Genomic DNA, 19,984 nt, shown 5'->3' with positions numbered 1-19,984 from the left:
TCATCTTCTCCATCTCCCTCATCATCCAAGGAGCCCTTGTTTTAGTTCCCTTACCCTGCCCTCTTGTTGAAATGTACCTAGCCTATACTTGGAACATCTCAGCCTTAAAGATCACCCATTATTCCATTACAGTTTTTCCTGTCAGTCTTTGGTTCCATTTTACCCTGGCTAGATCCTTTCGCATCCCATTGAAGTTAACCCTATTCCAGTTTAGAAGTTCGACCCTAGATTGTTCCTTGCTCCTGTCCATTGCTAATCTAAATCTTATGATACGATGATCACTCGTACCCAAGTGTTCTCCCACAGACACTTGGTCGACCTGGCCCACCTCATTCCCCAGCAATGCCTCCTTGTTGGGCCAAGAACATATTGGTCAAGGAAATTCTCCCGAGCACATTTCAGAAATTCCTCCCCCTCCTTTCTTTTACCCTAGCATTATCCCAATCGATATGTGTAATTAAAGTCCCCCAGTATCACCACTCTATAGCTCTTGCATATCTCTGTGATTTCCCTGCAGATTTTCTCCTCTACCTCCAGCTCACTACTGTATTTGGAGGCCTGTAGAATACCCCCAATAGCGTGATCATACCCTTTTTGGTCCTCAACTCTAACCAAATGGATTCTGTCATTGTCCCCTCAAGAACATCCTCCCTTTCCAACACTACAATGTCTTCCTTAATCAGCACCGCCACCCTACCTCCCTCTTTTCCTTACCCATCTTTTCTGAACACCTTGTACCCTTGAAGTATTAAGTGCCCAGTCCTCATCATTTTTAAGCCACATTTCCATTATTACCACAAGGCTAATTGTGCTTTTAGCTCACCAACCTTATTCACCACACTGTGTTTGCATACATGCATTCTAAACCCATTTTTGAATTTCATAGTCTTTTAGTCTGCTCCTATCTAATATGGTACTACTTCTGCCTCTAGTAATATCCAACACACTCACTCTTATGCACCTTATTCCTCTTTTCTACTCCGATATGCTGGTGCCCATCCCCCTGCCAAGCTAGTTTAAACCCTCTCCAACAGCACTAGCAAACCTCCCCGCGAGAATATTGGTCCCAGCTCTATTATACAAAATGACAGCAGTTCTCTTTTGAAGCCCAAATTACTGATTAAATGCTCCTAAGTCCATTAAGGATTTTCATATTGCTGCAATTAATATAATTCAATGGCAACTGAGAGTTTTAGAAGGTTTCATTAAAATTAGGCAAAAATAAACTTACAAAAATCAGGAGGTAGACGAGTTAGGGTCTTTTGTATAAAGAATTTTTTATTTTTTTTTATAAATGCGAAAAGTATTTTTTTTCTTCATCTTTGGCATTCTGGTCTTTGAATCTCTCCATGGTTTCATTCCACTCTCTCCACCAGCCCTACAATATAGCATAGACCCTTTGCTCATCCCACTTTTAACCTTATCTATTTTAACACCCCCCCCCCCCCACCCCCATCATAGCTCTGATCACACTTTTGAACACATTCCCTTCCACCCCTACCATCCTTCAAAATAAAAACACAACAGCCTGGATTTTCCAGGGCCTATGACTGCGTACGTGGCTGTAAGTGCCCTGCAAGCTCCAGGTTTCTGCATTTGATGTACATGCTCGCAAACCCGGAACTTGTGATCGGTCAAGAATCTTCTTCAGGTAAGAACACAAGAAATAGGAGCAGGAGTAGGCCAATTGGCACTTCGAGTCTGCTCCGCCATTCAGCAAGATCATGGCTGATCTTCTACTTCAACTCCACATTCCCGCACTATCCACATATCTCTTAATTCCCAAAAATGTAATCAACTTCTGTTTGGAATATACCGAACGATCCTCCACATCCCCAGGAAATGGACATTCGCTGGTGGGGAGTTGGGCTATTTGCCCAACGAATACCCATGAAATGCTTACGCCTAGTAAAAGCAGGCTTATGGCCTTCTTCTACCAGCGTAATGGTGAAAATAATTATTAAAATAAACATTTTAAATCATTTTAACTTTCAAACCTGTAAAATAAGTGGTGTTATTTTTGGCCCCTTGAAAAATGTTGACATTTATTTTTCAAAAAATTGTGTTTTAAATTATATTTTTAAAAAGTTTTAAATTAATTAAATGTGTTTTAAAATGTATTTTTTGGGCGATTCCCATTAAGCTTATGGGGATTCCGTACATAAATGGAATCCCATAAGTATAATGGGAATCCCCTCATTGTTTGGGTTGTCCCACATGATCACAGGGACGCTTGCAAATCACATGTGCCTATTGGATACATGAGCCTTTACGCATGCATACGCTTGGAGGCTCAGGAACGCGAGTCTCCATGGATGCAGGACCATCAGGTAGGTTCGTAGTTTTATTGTAGTTCAGCAGCATCCACCCACGGGAAGCCTCCAACTGCAAATTCAGGCCGAATGTGTCTTGGCTATTTCCTGCTGCTATCCACTCATCCTGCAACTCTGGACATTTTTTGTTACACTAAAGGCATACATAAATGCAAGATCTCTTTCCAATGAGTAACTCAGAGCAAATCTACTTTCTGAAGATTATATTTTAGAAATTTAATTTTGTGAGAAAGGATCAGCATCAATGGAAAGGAACTTATTGGGGGGCAGGGGGTGGAAAAGAGAAAGGGAAATAATGAACAGCAAGAAAAGAACTCAACACATACTGTGCCAATGTCATTGATTTCCAGATTTCTTCCACAGTTCCTTGGGAAACCTCTTCCCGATGTATAATTCTACATTCGGATACTTCCCCAATTGCAATGCTATGGCGCTTGTGCCACAATTCAGAATTCTGCAATAGATCATAAAGGAAGGCAGTAGAAAAAAATCATAGAGCTTGTGAACAAGATATACAGGGCTTGTCAACAATTAATCTTGGAGATCTAGTAAAGTAGCAAGTTATAAGCATACCCATTGTAGAACTTCCCATTGGGAGGAATATAAAGCTTGTGTCTTAAACTATTTTAAGCCAGACATAGAAAAATAGGAGCAGGAGTAGGCCATTCGAGCCTGCTCCGCCATTCAACATGATCATGGCTGATCCTCTCAATACCATATTCCTGCTCTTTCCCCCATACTCCTTTGATGCCTTTTGTGGCTAGAAATCTAACTAGCTCCTTCTTAAAATATATTGAGTGACTTTGCCTCCATAGCCCTCTAGTAGAGAATTTCACAGATTCACCACCCTGAGTGAAGAAATTTCTCATCTTAGTCCTAAATGTCCTACCCTGTATCGAGTCTGTGACCCCTTGTTCTAGGAAGCCCCCCCCCCCCCGAGCCAGGGGAAACATCCTCCCTGCATCCAGTCGGTCTAGCCCGGTCAGAATTTTAAAAGTTTCAAAGACATCCCCTCATTCTTCTAAACTCTAGTGAATACAATCTTCAGCTAGTTCATCAATGACCTTTCCTCCATCATAAAAGGTCAGAAGTGGGGATATTCCCTGAGGATTGCAGTGTGTTCAGTTCCATTTGCTACTCTTCAGATAATGAAGTAGTCCATGCACATATGCTGCAAGACCTGAACAACATCCAGACTTGGGCTGATAAGTGCCGACTAATATTCATGCCACACAAATGCCAGGCAACAATCATTTTCAACAACAGAGTCTAACCACCTCCCCATGACATTATAATCGTTAAATCCCCCACCATCAACATCCTGGAGGGGGGCACCGTGGACCAGAAACTTAACTGGACCAGCCACACAAACACTGGCTATAAGAGCAGGTCAGAGACTGGATATCGAAGAGAGTCACTCAGATGCTTTGTGCCTTTCCACCATCTACAAGGCACACATCAGGAGTGTGATAGAATACTCTCCACTTGCCTGGCTGAGTGCAGCTTCAACAACACTAAGCTCGACACCATCCAGGAGAAAGCAGTCTGCTTGATCGGCACCCCATCCACCACCTTAAAAACATTCACTCCCTCCACCACCGGCACACCATGGCTGCAGTGTGTACCAAGATACACTGCAGCAACTCGCCTAGGCTTCTTCGGCAGCACCTCCCAAACCCATGACCTCTACCAACTAGAAGGACAAGCACAGCAGGCGCACAGAAACACCATCACCTTCATGTTCTCCTCCAAGTCACACACCATCCTCACTTGGGTGTAGATCACTGTTCATTCATCGATACTGGATCAGAATCCTGGCATTCCCTACTCAACAGCACTGTGGGAGTACCTTCACCACATGGTTAGCAGCTGCTTTGAACTGCTACAGTCCAACACCTTCAAGGGTAACTCTGGATGGGCAATAAATGCTGGCCTTGCCAGAAACACCCACATTTCATGAATAAATTAAAATAATTTTTTTAAACATGCAATAGGTTTGATGGTGGATGCATGTATAGGTATACAGTCAAATGATACCCAGGACCAGTTAAGGAAAAACTTTAGCTACCATGTAATTTGCCATGGCACATTTGCCTATAAAAGTGACTACACTGAATGCAAGATCTCCCTTCCTGTTTTACACCCTGCAAACAGAGATTTAAACAATACAATTTTACAACGCAGAATTTTCAATATTGAACACGTATGTGGCTGAAGTGAAAATCATCTCCAATATACCGTATATACTTTTTATGGACCAAATTTGAATTGCAACTAAATGAATATCAAGAAATACAAGTGAATTTTAAAATGTCTTACCAAAATTATAGGCCTTACTGGGACGGGACCTGGCTTTGGAACATCATAGTCACTCCAATTTGGAAATTTGGGTTTTATGTCACAAATTAAATGGGATGACTTTTTTGGATAAGGCTTAAGAGGAGATGATGGCGGAAATCTGCAAAACAAAATGTATACCTCATGCAATTAGTCTATTTACACAATGTTTACTGTTTGTATATTCTGTAACAACTTAAACTAACAGTAGGCTAGTGAAATTTTAGTCACCTGACCGGAAGACTCAATGCATTTACACTACAACTGTAGCATTGGTGCACAGTGATTTTGCTTCACACCAACACTGCAGTTCGCGCAAATGCAGCCTGCATCCAGGATCAGGACCCGAGCCAAGTGAAGTGAAGAGATGCCCTGGAGAAGGGAGCTCCAGTGTCAGTTTGGGCCACCAAATTTACATTCCATGAGTTGAACTTGGTGCAGAGCCAAAAATCACTTATTATTGACAAACTTGTGCAGTTAGATATGTATTTCTTCCCTTGCCCACTACTCAAGAGTTTCTATTTAGCCATTTTCACTAGGATTTGACTATTGGCTTGAAGGATGTTGTGCAATGTATATTATACTATTAAGATAAATTCAGCTGGCAAGGGAATAAACATTCAATAAAGCTTGCTTCTAGAAGTGGGTTTGATCGAGAAACAGTTAAGGGAAAAATTTTGTTTCCACACATGCCACATCAACTTGGAGGTTTATTAGACATTATGGTAAACACTTGAAAGGGGAAGGAAGAGGGAAAAAAATAGAAAGCATGGAGAGCTAGGAGTGGGTCAGATATCATCTTTGAGGGTCAGATATCAAGTCAGATTGTGGTAATTAGAGGAGTTCCCTTGCTGTCTGCCACAGGGAAAGTCATCGCAAGAATCCTCCTCAATCACCTTCTCCCAGTGGCTGAAGAGCTCCTCCTAGAGTCGCAATGCAGATTCTGCCCACCAAGGGGCACAATGGACATGATCTTCCCTGCATTTCTCTTGTAATTGCCGCACGGTGAACAGCACCAACCGCTGTACATGGTCTTTTGATCTCACAAAGGCCTTCGACACTGTCAACCGTGAGGGATTATGGCGTGTCCTCCTCAAATTCAGCTGCCCCCAAAAGTTCGTCACCATCCTCCGCCTGCTTCACAACAACATGCAAGCCATGATCTTGACCAACGGTTCCACCGCATACCCAATTCATGTACGGACCAGGGTCAAGCAAGGCTGTGTCATCGCACCAACGCTCTTCTTGATCTTCCTTGCTGCAATACTCCATCTCACCCTCAGTAAGCTCCCCGCTGCAGTGGAGCTAATTTACAGGACAAACGGGAAACTGTTCAACCTGTCGCCTCCAGTGCAGATCCAAGGTTGTCCCATCCTCTCGTCGAATTACAGTATGCAGACGTCACTTGTGTCTGCGCACAGAGGCCGAACTCCAAACCATCGTCAACACCTTCACCAAAGCGTACGAGAGCATGGGCCTTACACTAAACATCCGTAAGACAAAGGTCCTCTACCAACCTGCTCCCCACCACACAGTACTGCCCCCCGATTATCAAAATCCATGACAAGGCCTTGGACAACGTGGACCACTTTCCATACCTCGGGAGCCTACTGTCAACAAGGGCAGACGTCGATGACGAAGTCCAACACCGCCTTCAATGCAGCCTTCGGTCGCCCAAGGAACAGTGTGTTTGAAGACCAAGACCTCAAACTCAGCACCAAGCTCATTGTCTACAGAGCAGTAGTGATACCTGCCCTCCTGTATGCTTCAGAGACATGGACCATATACAGCAGGCACCTCAAAGCACTGGAGAGGTACCGCCAATGCTGCCTCCGCAAGATCCTGCAAATCCATTGGTAGGATAGGTGCAGCAATGTCAGTGTCTTCGCTCAGGCCAACATCCCCAGCATCGAAGCTTTGACCACGCTCGATCAGCCCCGATGGACGGGTCACATCGTCCGCATGGCTGATAGGAGACTCCCAAAACAAGCGCTCTACTCGGAGCTCTGATACAGCAAGCGAGCCCCAGGTGGGCAGAGGAAACGCTTCAAGGACACCCTCAAAGCCTCCTTGAAAAAGTGCAACATCCCTATCGACACCTGGGAACCCCTGGCCCAAGACCGCACAAAGTGGAGGAGAAGCATCCGGGAAGGCGCCAAACAGAGTCTCTTCACCGGGAGCAAGCGCAGGCAATGCACATCAACCCAAGCACCCCACCCACCTGCCCCTTCAACCACTGTCTGCCCCACCTGTGACAGACTGTAGGTCCCGCATTGGACTCAACCACCTGAGAACTCCTTTTTAATGTGGAAGCAAGTCATCCTCGGTTCTGAGGGACTGCCAAAGAAGATCATCTTTGCCTTCTAGTCTAGTTGGGTCAAAGTCTGGAAAACTTGGTGGAAGACAGTGAGAGAACTCTTTTAAAGCAGAGTACAGTCTAGTTTTGAGATTTGTAAAATGAATTTAGCCCATTAACAGGGATCCTGTAAAGTCACATTATGAAATAGATTGAAATTCACTAGACATTGTTTGTTTAAAATGCTAACTGGTTGGTTTACAACTAGCAGTGAGAATATGAATCTATCTCGTGAAAGGTAGATGAAACATGTGGGGCCACATGCAACATTACAGTATCCAGCTCACACAAGGAAGGGTTTCATATATATCAAGATATTGGGTACGAAGGGAAAAGCCCAGATCATAGTCTCTCTAATAAATGGATCCTATTTAATACAAACAACATTTGTAACAAGTTATATTTTTGGGAATCTAAAAGAGACAGCTCTCTGCTGCCAGAACATTGCAAGGTGATGTGCCAACAGTGCCCAGCATTGAAAAGAAAAATAAATAAATCACAATTTAAAGAAACATCTAACACAAGAAACTTCAAACAAAAAAAAGGGAGCGATTATTAAAAAAATGGAAAAGAAATTAGAAAATGAAGGCAACAGCATATGGATGGTGTTTGTTATTGCTATTAGGACAACACTTAAGAATGCAAGAAATAGGAACAGCAGTAGGCCACATGGCCCCTTGAGCCTACTCCACCATTCAACAGATCATGGCTGATCTTCTACCTCAACTCCACTTTCCCACCTGATCCCCATTATCCCTACAGTCCCTTAATATCCAAAAATCTAGCAATCATGGTCTTGAATATACTCAACAACTGAGCATCCAGCCCTCTGGGTAGCGAATTCCAAAGATTCACAACCCTCTGATTGAAGAAAATTCTCATCTCAGTCCTCAATGGCCGGCTCCTTATCCTGAGACTATGACCCCTAGTTCTAGATTCTCCAGGTGGGGGAAACAACCTCAGCATCTACCCTGTCAATCCCCTCAGTATCTTATGTTTCAATGAAATCATCTCTCATTCTTCTAAACTCCAGAGAGTATATCCTCAGGTTACACAGAAGCAAAAAAAATCATGTCACAGCTACTCAAATGAAACTTTGTGCCCAGCTCAAGAATTAAGTTACTGGCACAGGAGCAAACTGCTCATCACTGGATTAAAGTATTCCAAAATGGAAATTGGGAAAGTAGGACAGTAGTAATTTAATTTTTGATACCACTGAGCAGGGCTGAATGCAAGTACAAGTCCTACTCTGTACAGTTGCCAATCTGAGATGCATCAAGCAATGCATCTCCCATCTTAGGCAGTCCCTCGGAACCGAAGATGACTTGCTTCCACATTAAAAATATAGGAGTTCTCAGGTGACTACTGAGTCCAATGCGGTACCTACAGTCTCTGTCACAGGTGGGGCAGACGGTGGTTGAAGGGGCGGGGTGCTTGGGTTGACATGCGCTCCTTCTGGTGAAGAGACTCGAGGGATCCAGCACTTTCCCGGATGCTTCTCCTCCACTTTGTAGGGTCTTGGGCCAAGGATTCCCAGGTGTCGGTGGGGATGTTGCACTCTCTCAAGGAGGCTTCTTCACATGGGCCTTACACTAAACATCTGCAAGACAAAGGTCCTCTACCAACCTGCCCCCGCCACACAGTACTGCCCCCCGATTATCAAAATCCACGACAAGGCCCTGGACAACATGGACCACTTTCCATACCTCGGGAGCCTACTGTCAACAAGGGCAGACGTCGATGACGAAGTCAAACACCGCCTTCAGTGTGCCAGTGCAGCCTTCGATCACCTGAGGAAGAGTGTGTTTGAAGACCAGGACCTCAAACCTGGCACCAAGCTCATGGTCTACAGAGCAGCAGTGATACCCACGCTCCTGTATGCCTCAGAGACATGGACAAGTACAGCAGGCACCTCAAAGCACTGGAGAGGTACCACCAACGCTGCCGCCGCCGCAAGATCCTTCAAATCCATTGGCAGGATAGGCGCAACAACGTCAGTGTTCTCGCTCAGGCCAATAGCCCCAGCATTGAAGCTTTGACCACGCTCGATCAGCTCCGATGGATGGGTCACATCACAGAATCACAGAATCCCCACAGTGCAGATAGAGGCCATTTCGGCCCATCGAGCCTGCACCGACACATATCCCACCCTATCCCCGCAACCCCACGCATTTAATCCCCTAACACTAAGGGTCAATTTATCATAGCCAAATCAACCTAACCCGCACATCGTCCGCATTCTCGATATGGGACTCCCAGAACAAGCACTCTACTCGGAGCTCCGACACGGCAAGAGCCCCAGGTGGGCAGAGGATCAAGCAATGACTTTCCTTGCAAGAGGCAAAGATCGCAAAGATCAGATGGAGATTCAGTAGAAAAGTCTTTGGCACCTCAGTGGATGGCCAGAGAGAGTGAGCAGCAGGCCATTGTCTCGGATGCATATACCAGATGAAGGAAAGGGATTAAAACTACTAGGTTAAAAAAAAGAAAATCTCATCACCACAAAAGTTAAAAATAATGCCATACCTGTACAATCGATTATTATCTTCAAAATCTTCTTTACCCCATCTTCCTTTTATATCTTCAATCACATGATTTTTTAAGAATTTTTTGAGCAACTGCACAGTCTGGTAACGAGTAACTTCAGGTCCAAAATTGTGATTACTTCTCAGTAATTCATGTAACCAATCAACACCTTCTGAGGCAGTAAAGCAGCGATCATGAGTACGGAAATGAAGACGATGCTTCTTCAGGGGCATCCCGGCTCGAAAAAGCTCGATAGTTTCATTCCACTAGGAGAGGCGGGAGGAAAAAAGTACTGTAAATCAGGTTTGTTGTTGAGTACTAGCAAAGGCATTTTCAAAAGAGGGGAGGTTAACTTGTACACATTGAGGTATTGAGTACAAAAGTAGAGAAGTTATGCTGAACCTTTATAAAGCGCTGGTTAGGTCACAACTGGAGTATTGTGTCCAGTTCTGGTCACCACACTTTAGGACGGATGTGAAAGCCCTCGAGGGTGCAGAGGAGATTTACCAGAATGGTTCCGGGAATGGGGGATCTTAGCTATAAGGACAGGTTGGATAAGCTGGATTGGTTTTCATTAGAGCAAAAGGAGGTTGAGGGGTGATTTGATAGAGGTATACAAGATTATGACGGGTTTGGATAGGCTAAATGGGGAAAGGCTGTTCCCACTAGTTGATGGTACAAGGACTAGAGGACACAGATTTAAGGTTTTGGGCAAGAGATACAGGGGGGATGTGAGGAAATACATTTTTACACAGCGAGTGGTGTGGACCTGGAACACTCTGCCAATGGAAGTGGTGGAAGCAGAGACAATGTTTTCAAGGGGAGACTGGATAGGCACTTGAGGGAAATAAGCTTGCAGGGCGCTGGGGATAGAGGACAGTGGCTTTTTTTTTGGGGGGGGGGGGGGGGGGGGGGGGGGAGGGAGTCTGGGTTCTCTCAAACAAATAACCACTCGGGCAATACGCAAAGGTTGCTGAAGGCCACCTTGTCCTCTTTCTCCTCCACCAAATTCTTCTAGCACCTTCTCTTACTTGTCTTTTCATTCACTCCCCACTTATTTAAAAATCCTTACTTACTCCCCTACCAAGCTCAAAGTCAATTTCCTCAGGTGTTCTCCCTTAGCACCAATTGACTTCGCTCAACTTCAAACCTACACCCAGCTTCCCGAGCTCCTCTTCTGACTTTACCCTCACTCATCCTCAAAACATTTTCCAACCTACACCCATGGCCATCACATTTCTCCCAAGGTTGTCTCCAGCAATTTTCTCATGTCCCTCTCCACCCACTGCTGTCCCCTGATGCTACAACCCTCTTCCATCTGCCAAAGAAAAAACCTCTTCCCCCCCCCCCCCCAGCTTTCTCAAATTCACCAACTCCAACAGCCTTTATTCTGGCCCGCCACAAATACCAGTCACCACTGACTTGGTTAACCACTTCCCTTGCCTCTATTCATCACCCTTGTTCCTACCAAAATCACTCATTGTATCACCCCTACTCCTCCCCCGTCTTAATATCATGTCGGAAGGCTGCAAAGTCAGTGCACATGGCACACTAATGGCAGAGTCATTGACATAATCAAGCCAAATCTGTCAAACATTAGATTGTGCAGAGAAAGCCTACTACTCAGGTCATCCTGGAAGACGAGGATAAACACAAGCTCCTCTCTGAGGAATTATCTTATTAAACCTCTTTCGCCTGCCACTCTACCCTGGCTTCCAACACCAAATGGAAGATTCCAAATGGAGTTTTTTTTAGTCTTAGGTTGAAACTATCCATGCAGCAGTCCCTTAATAATTTTAAAATTGGAGATGGATAGATTTTTTGCTAGACAAGGGTATAAAAAGGATAGGGAACCAAGGCAGGTCAATGGCGTCAAGATATAGATCTCACAGAATGGCAGAACAGGCTTGAGGGGCTGAATGGCCTACTCTTGTTCTTATGTTCCTTCTGCTTACTCTTCCTTTCTGCTCCAGTCAACTACAAATTCCAGCTCTAATCACAATGTTACAGTTTCGTCACTTCCTATGCCCCCTCCACACGTACCACTTCCATGATATCCAGCTCCCATCCTTGACCTCCTCCTCACCCAACTCCATCACTTAACATTCCCTCTTGACCATCATGTGAGAAACAGCTCCTTTTTTTTTTTTTTTAAATATAAAAGCCAACCCCCCCCCCCCCCCTCTACTCTGGGAAGTCATGAATGGCATTCTCCATGGTGCATGATTCCTATTGTCCTCAATCTTCCTGCAGTTTAAAATATTGGTCCTCAAATCCCTCTCCACCATTATCCAACTCTGTTGGACTGCCCATCAATGTTCCCTGCAATTTTCTTTGGCCCTGCGTGGCCCCTTTAAGGGGCTGCATGGGCCATTCAAAATACTGCGCATGCGCGGTTTTTATTTTGAAGAGCCGGCTGTGCGTGTTCCTGAAGCGCTGCATGGCCATGTGGCTTAAAGGGAACATTACTGCCCATGCAGGATTCACTCCCACCTATCCAAACTCTAATGACTTCTGGAAAAGAGAAAGCTGAGGGGTGACCTGAGAAGTCTTTAAAATTATGAAGGGGCTTGGCAGGGTAAACGTAGAGAAGAGAAATGTTACCACTTGTGGAGAATCCAAAACTAGGGATCATAAAAAGTAGGATAGGTCACTAATAAATCAAATAAGGAATTCAGGAAAAACTTTTTTTTTTTTTTTTAAACCTAGAAAGTGGTTAGAATGTGGAACTTGCCACCACATGCTGTAGTTGAGGTGACTAGCATAGATGCATTTAAGAGGAAGCTAGATAAGTACATGAAGGAGAAAGGAACAGAAGGATATGCCGAGTGGGATAGATGACGAACTAGAGTGGGATAGAGGAAGCTCGAGCCTAAACACCGGCACAGACCAGTTGGGCCAAATGGCCTATTTCTGTGCTGTAAATTGTAATTGTCTGTGCCCCTCCCTGCATCATCACCATTGCAGTGCCCAACAATCCATTTGCAATGCCCCCTCCTCTTATCTAGATGCTGACCCTCTAATGTCATTTGCAGGCATGGGACCAGTATGCATATGGAAGCGGACACTCCAATCTACCCTTTCAACCTGTGTGGCAACATGCTGTACATTTCTGACATTCATTTAAATATTGGGGAAAAAATAAAACCATAATCTCCACTCCCTCAGCACTGTGAATGAGTGCAAATCCTTGGCATCCCAGCTTTACCTAGAACAGAGCTCGAGATCCCACATCCTGTTAATGACTGATACTACTGACTTTCACAACATCTCACACTTCTGTCCCTATCTCAGCTACTCTACTGTTAGAACCCTTATCCATGCTCCTGTCCCCTCCAGACTTAAATTATTCCAACACGTCCTTGCCAGCATCACATCATCCAGCTTCCATAGACTTCAATGTGCCTAAAATGCCACAGCTTGCCCCTGCACTAGTCACCAGCTGCCTCTGTCCCTGTCATATTAGCTCCATTCAGCAACCCATTAAATTTAAAATACTAGTTCTCAAATACCACCACAGCCATGCTTTGTGTCACCTCTCCAATCTCCTCCAGCCTCGTGTCCTCTTTAGTACCCCCAAATTTTCTGATTCTACTCCATTTTTCAGCCAATCTTTGTCACTCTTCATAATCTCTTCCTCCTTGGCTCACTTTCCATTCCCCAATCTATTTCCATTGTGAAACATCTTGGGACTTTATATTAAAAAAGGGCATTATAAATGCATTTGTTGCTGGCACCAAAAAGGTGCCCAGCATATCTCTGCTATTAGAGCTCGAAACATTGACAAACCATGGTAAAGACACTGGGCCCAAAATTCCATAATCCTGCTCTGTCAAAGTGAGTCAGGCCAGGACTTCTGGCTGATGGTATCCTGGTGTCCACCCATTCCATCAGAGCAGAGCAAGTGGTGGTGCAAGAGACACCCCACCTGGCAGAAACTTAACTGCACCTTGCTGATCCAATCAGGGAACTACAGATCCTTATTGAGCTGAAATAAATAGAACATTTTCAAATTCGCCAGAAGGTTATGCAGCATCCAAAATTGGGCTCTACATAACATTATGAATGTTTTCACTCAATGTTCTCATCATACAGCAAGAATAAAGTTCTACCGCCGAGATCAATGCAAAAGCAGCAATGAAAAATGTAAAACACTCAAAAGAACAATGTTGCAATCCAAATATTCCCTTTAATTTCTAATACAGGAAACTTAAAGTACAAGTTAAGCTTATCCTTTGCCTGGAAGTTAAAGTATAGATCCCAAAAGTACTAATTTAAAACAAAAAGGGCACTCCTTGCCCCAAAAGCTTGTTTAAATTATTTCAGGAATCACAAATGCTGCAAACAAGCCACCATGATCTGGGGTATTTTACCATTTCCTGTAGCTGTCTGAACCACAATATGGCTACAACAGATGTGCTTTGATGTGCGGAAGCGGTTATCCGATAACGTGCAACAATCCTTCCTTAAAAAAAGTGTAATTAATGCATTTCCTTAATTTATAGATTTTTGAAAGATACATTTTACAGTATATATTTTCACCCCTGCACAACAGCAGAGTAAAATAATTGTTTTTAAACTTTAGCCAACTTTACTAAACTTTAAAAATGTCTTAGAAAGGAAGGGGGGGGGAAAAGGGAACAGAGAATCTAAAAAAAAAAAAGTTTGCTAAAGCCATTATTTGGACATATGAATAGCAACAAGCAGTGGGAGAAGAAAGCACAGAGTTGGGTGGCAATGACATATTTGAGCAGCTTAGAAGAAGAGGCAGTTAGTTAGATCCTTAGCAGTTGTTGGCGACAATAAAAAAAAGTTATGGTGGGCTTACGGGGATCATGGCAGCAGTTTTGAAAGGGGAGAAAATAATGCCTGCAGAAATGGAATGTTGTCAAGTGAGCAGTGCGTCAAGAAATGATAAGTGATTGATTAGGAGCAGGTTTAGACAGCCAATTATAAAACCCTACAACATGCACCGCTTAGCAGCAGAATCAAAGGGGCTACAAAAATATTGTCACCCAGCCTCTCACACAAACCTAGTTCAAGTCTTCAACACCAATCTAATTTTAAACTATTAGCAGAATATAAACTGCATATCAATTGAATGGCATGGTTGCTCCAATCACAGGTCTTGTTGCAATTGCAGAAAAATCAAACACTTCTTCACTCAGCTATCAAATGCTCAATTAGAACATGGTTAATATTATCTGACTAAGTTTCATCCCACAGGAAAAAGATGCACACATTAATAACTTCAACATAATATTTGTAACTTTGGGGGGGGGGGGGGGGGTGGAAATCAGCTAATAGCAACCAACTTCACCCCTGCATGTACCGTGGCACAGAAGAAATAAGAGGATATAACTAGAAAACAAATTAATTGTCACAGGCATAAAGAGAGAAATTCAGCCAGTTCAGCCTATGCCAGTGCTTATGCTCCACACAAGCCTCTGCCCATCCCTCTTCATTTAACCACCTCGGCAACCTTCTATTCCTTCCTCCCTCGTGTTTAATCTAGCTTCCCCTTAAATGCACCTATACTAATCACCTCAACAACTCCATGTGCTAAGTAGCAAGTTCAACATTCGAACCACTCCCTGGGTAAAGAAGTTTCTCCTAAATTCCCTTTTGGATTTATGAGTGACTACCGTACATATTTATGGACTCCAGTTTGGTCTCCACACGAGTGAAAACATCTTCTCTACACCTGCCCTATCAAACGCCTTCATAATCTTGAAGACGTCGATCAGGTCGCCCCTCAGCGTTCTCTTTTCTAGAGAAAAAAAAAGCGCCTCAGCCTGATGGGTCTTTTCTGATAGCTATAACCTCTCAGTTCTGGTATCATCCTTGTAACTTTTTTGCACCTTCTCCAGTGACTCTATGGCCTGGATTTTGCTGTACTAATAATGGCGAGGCTATCGGCGCTCGCCATTATTACAGGGTAAAATGGACAGCAACTTCTGCCGTCTACGCATGTGCAGTTAAACGCAGAAATCGGGATGTTGCTGTCAGTAATACCCTGATCCTCCACAGGCTGCGCTGTTGCAGTCTTCACCGATGGAATCCGCACAGAAATCACTAATGGCATGAACCAAGGCTAATTACCCACTATTCTCACACTAAAGACAGGTGAAAAAGGTTAGGGCTTGTACAATCAGGAGTAACTGAGTTTTTAAAAACAGCGTAATAAATGATCATTACTGCTGAACCACCGCTCTGGTCCTGAAAAAATAATTTTACAAGTGTGGAGTCTCATTACTGCAGAAGAAAATTAATGTTGCAGATTTTAAGAATAAAGATCAATTATTTTTTTTAAAAACCAGAGAGTTTGTTTTTCTATTTTATGTCTCTCCCTTAATCCCATGTGTATGGCCCAATCTTTATTTTGCTTCCTGTACAACCATTTAAATTTCCTGTTTTTTTTTTTTAACTTCCTGCTTTGCAGTCTGCATGTCTCAGTGAGGATTCATCAATCGGATTGGTTGAACAGCCTCCATGCTGCTTTCCTGCTCAGAGACACCACAGATCCCCTGCAGAGGGCACCGCACTGGATCAGACGCCCAATGACAGGAGGTCTCGGCTGATGAGCCCACAAAGAGTCTTTGGGCAACTGTACACAAGGTGAACAGCAAAAACACCACTCACAGCAACGTCCCGGCCATTATATGTTTTGTAATATAGAAATCAGAACTGTTCACAGTACACCAAGTGCAATCTAACCAGTTTGACATAACTTCTCTGCTTTTCAATTCTATCCCTCTAGAAATTAACCCCAGTGCTTTGCTACATTTTTAATGGCTTTATTAACCAGTATCACTACTTTCAATGATTTGTATATCTGTACCCCTAGATCCCTCTGCTCCTCTATCCCATTTAGACTTTTTTTTGTCTTTTAATACTCCTGTGAAGCACCTTGGGACATTTTACCAAGTTAAAAGGTGCTATTTAAATACAAGGTGTTGTTGCTGTTGTATTATCCAAGGCATATGACAGAGAAACAGAGAAACAGGCCATTTGGCCCCTTGAGCCTGCTCCTCCATTCAATGAGATCATGGCTGATCATCCAAATTCAGTACCCTGTCCCTGCCTTCTCCCCATATCCCTTTAGCCTTAAGAAATATATCTAACTCCTTCTTGAATATATTTAATGAATTGGCCTCCACTGCCTTCTGTGGTAGAGAATTCCACAGGTTCACCACACTCGGTGAAGAAATTCCTCCTCATCTCTGTCCTAAATGGCTTATCCCTTATCCTTAGACTGCGACCCCTGGTTCTGGACTCCCCAGCCATCAGGAACATCCTTCCTGCATCTAGTCTGTCTAGTCCTGTTAGAATTTTATAAGTTTCAATGAGATCCCCTCTCATTCTTCTAAACTCCAGCGAGTATAAGCCCAATCGACCCAATCTCTCCTCATACATCATCATTCCTGCCATCCCAGGTATCAGTCTGGTGAATCTTCGCTGCACTCCCTCCATGGCAAGAACATCCTTCCTCAGATAAGGCAACCAAAACTGCACACAATACTCAAGGTGTGGTCTCACCAAGGCCCTGTACAACTGCAGCAAGACATCCTTGCTCCTGTACTCGAATCCTCTCACTGTGAAGGCCAACATACCATTTGCCGCCTTAACCGCCTGCTGCACCTGCATGCTTACCTTCAGCGACTGGTGCACAAGGACACCCAGGTCTCGTTGCACTTCCCCATCTCCCAATCCATTGCCGTTCAGATAATAATCTGCCTTCCTGTTTTTGCCACCAAAGTGGATAACCTCGCATTTATTCACATTATACTGCATCTGCCATGCTTCTGCCCAATCACCCAACCTGTCCAAATCATACTGGAGTTTCTCGGCATCCTCCTCACAGCACACACGACCACCCAGCTTTGTGTCGTCTGCAAACTTGGAGATATTACATCTAGTTCCCTCGTCTAGATCATTTATATATATTGTGAATAGCTGGGGTCCTAGCACCGATCCCTGCGGTACCCCACTAGTCACTGCCTGCCACTCGGAAAAAGACCCGTTTATTCCAACTCTGCTTCCTGTCTGCCAACCAGTTCTCTATGCAAGTCAGTACCTTGCCCCCAATCCCATGTGCCTTAACTTTACACGCTAATCTCTTATGCGGGACCTTATCGAAAGCCTTCTGAAAGTCCAAATACACCACATCCACTGGTTCTCCCTTATCTATTCTATACCAGTTACATCCTCAAAAAATTCTAGTAGATTATACTTATCTATATTTAAATTAAATTTGCCATTTAAACACAATCAGATGAGCAAATAGGTCACACCTCAAAATCACAAGTGCACACTTTGGATAAACAAATACTATCCAGCAGGTGATAAACAGAAAACGCTAGAAAAACTCAGCAGGACAGGCAACATCCGTGGAGAGAGAAACAGAGTTAACGTTTCAGGTCAAAGACCCTTCATTGGACTTGAGAAAAAAAGCAGGAAATGAAATGGATTAAAAAGCAAGTTTGGGGGCTGGGAAATGGGGGAGGGGATAAAGAAAAAAAAAAAGGGAAGGTCTGTGAGAGGTGAAGAGACATTAAGAGATATTCAAGGAGAGACAAGATGGTAATAGGACAGGTGAAGAAACAAAAGACGGCTCTAGATGAAGTGTGAAATGCACTGGCAGAATGAAAGACAGCTGCCATGTGGGAAGAGAGAAAAAAGGGCACAAACCAAATGTGTGGATAAAAAATATATAAAAATGATAGGGGCCAAGGTTATGATCTGAAATTGTTGAACTCAATATTGAGTCCGGAAGGCTGTAAAAGTGCCTAATCGGAAGAGGAGGTGCTGTTCCTTGAGCTTACGCTGAGCTTCCGTGGAACAATGCAAGAGGCCAAGGATGGTGGGGTCCAAGTGGGGATGGAGCAGTGAATTGAAATGACAAGCGACCGGAAGCTTGGGGTCACCCTTATGGACTGAACGGGGGGGGGGGGGGGGGGGTGTTCCGCAAAGCGGTCACCCAATCTGCGTTTGGTCTCCCCAATGGAGAGGAGGCCACATCGTGAACAGCGAATACAGTATACTAGATTGCAAGAAGTACAAGTAAATCGCTGTTTCACCTGGAAGGGGCGTTTGCAGCCCTGGACAGTGGGAAGTGGGGGGGGGGGGGGTAAAAAGAGGTATAAGGGCAGGTGTTGCATCTCCTGCGGTTGCACCGGAAGGTGCATGGCAAAGGGGAAGGGGTCTGGGGGCGATAGAGGAGTGGACTTGGGTGTCTCGGAGGGAGCAGTCCCTACGGAATGCTGAAAGGGGAGGGGAAGATGCATTTGGTGGTGGGATGGGTGGCGGAAAATGATCCGTTGAACGTGGAGGCTGGTGGGGTGAAAGGGGAGGACAAGGGGAACCCTATCATGGTTCGGGGAGGTCCATCACTTCTAATCCTAACCACAAGTTAATCCGACACTAAATAAGTAATGGGCATTTTGAAATCACACCGGGCACCGACACCGGGCGCTTAAACACAACGTACAACTTAACTAACGATTCCAGTAATAAAAAGGACGCTTTCAAACGAGCGACCCGGCGCCGGCTCCACATGGACAGCGAGAGCTTTCACTGGGCCGTTCAGAGCGACTCACCAACTTGGTGGCCCTGTACGGACCTGGCGTTATCTTACTCTCCATGGTCTTCACATCGACACTGCGCGGCGGCGGCGCCCCCGCTTTCCCTCACAACCCTCCTGCTCCCAGCTGTGTCGGTGCACGGACCCCGGGCGGATCGGCTCACTGGGCGCCCGGTGTCGGTGCCCGGACCTCGGGCGAATCGGCTCACTGGGCGCCCGATGTCGGTGCCCGGCCCAGGGCGGATCGGCTCACTGGGCGCCCGGTGTCGATGTCCGGCCCCGGGCGGATCGGCTCACTGGGCCCCCGGTGTCGGTGCCCAGCCCCGGGCGGATCGGCTCACTGGGCCCCCGGTGTCGGTGCCCGGACCCCGGGCGGATCGGCTCAGCTCACTGGGCGCCCGGTGTCGGTGCCCGGCCCCGGGCGAATCGGCTCACTGAGCGCCCGGTGTCGGTGCCCGGCCCCGGGCGGATCGGCTCACTGAGCGCCCGGTGTCGGTGCACGGCCCCGGGCGGATCGGCTCACTGAGCGCCCGGTGTCGGTGCCCGGCCCCGGGCGATGCAAGCCTGTTGTCCGTTAACCTCCATCACGTTTTTCAATTTCGCGCATTGAACCCCGGCTAGTTTAAATCTGGAGGAACAGGGGGAGCCGCGCTCTGATTGGCCGAGAGTGACAGTCCCATGACCCACAGGAGCTGCCCTTATAGGGAAGCGGTAACCAGGGGCGACCAGACTGTTTGTGACCGGACCACTGAACGCTCGAATTCACCGAGTTCGACCAATCAGAGACAACGTAAAGTGATCAGAACGGAAGAGCAGCGGCGCCTGCAGCTCGGGGAGCGCGAGCTCTGT

The 19,984-nt window shown here is 45.3% G+C and overlaps 1 protein-coding gene across 1 annotated transcript in view; it reads right to left on the bottom strand.

Annotated features, from left to right (window-relative positions):
* LOC147123362 (DEP domain-containing protein 1B-like) overlaps positions 1-19,724 on the bottom strand; it is a 57,015-nt gene extending 37,291 nt beyond the window's left edge. Inside the window, exons 1-4 of the mRNA XM_085971579.1 lie at positions 19,152-19,724; positions 9,553-9,818; positions 4,653-4,791; positions 2,660-2,787 (exon numbers count right to left, since the gene is read on the bottom strand). Of these exons, the coding sequence (XP_085827705.1) occupies positions 2,660-2,787; positions 4,653-4,791; positions 9,553-9,818; positions 19,152-19,196 (578 nt within the window). The 5' untranslated portion in view covers positions 19,197-19,724. The remainder of the gene's footprint in view (positions 1-2,659; positions 2,788-4,652; positions 4,792-9,552; positions 9,819-19,151) is intronic.
* Between the last annotated feature and the right edge of the window lie 260 nt (positions 19,725-19,984).

This window comes from Somniosus microcephalus, chromosome 2 (genome assembly GCF_052327205.1).
Source record: "Somniosus microcephalus isolate GS21.2 chromosome 2, FLI_Smic_1.0, whole genome shotgun sequence".
Lineage (NCBI taxonomy): Eukaryota > Metazoa > Chordata > Chondrichthyes > Squaliformes > Somniosidae > Somniosus > Somniosus microcephalus.
The sequence above is the reverse complement of the archived record's forward strand: the minus strand, read 5'-3'. Positions and strand labels throughout refer to the sequence as shown.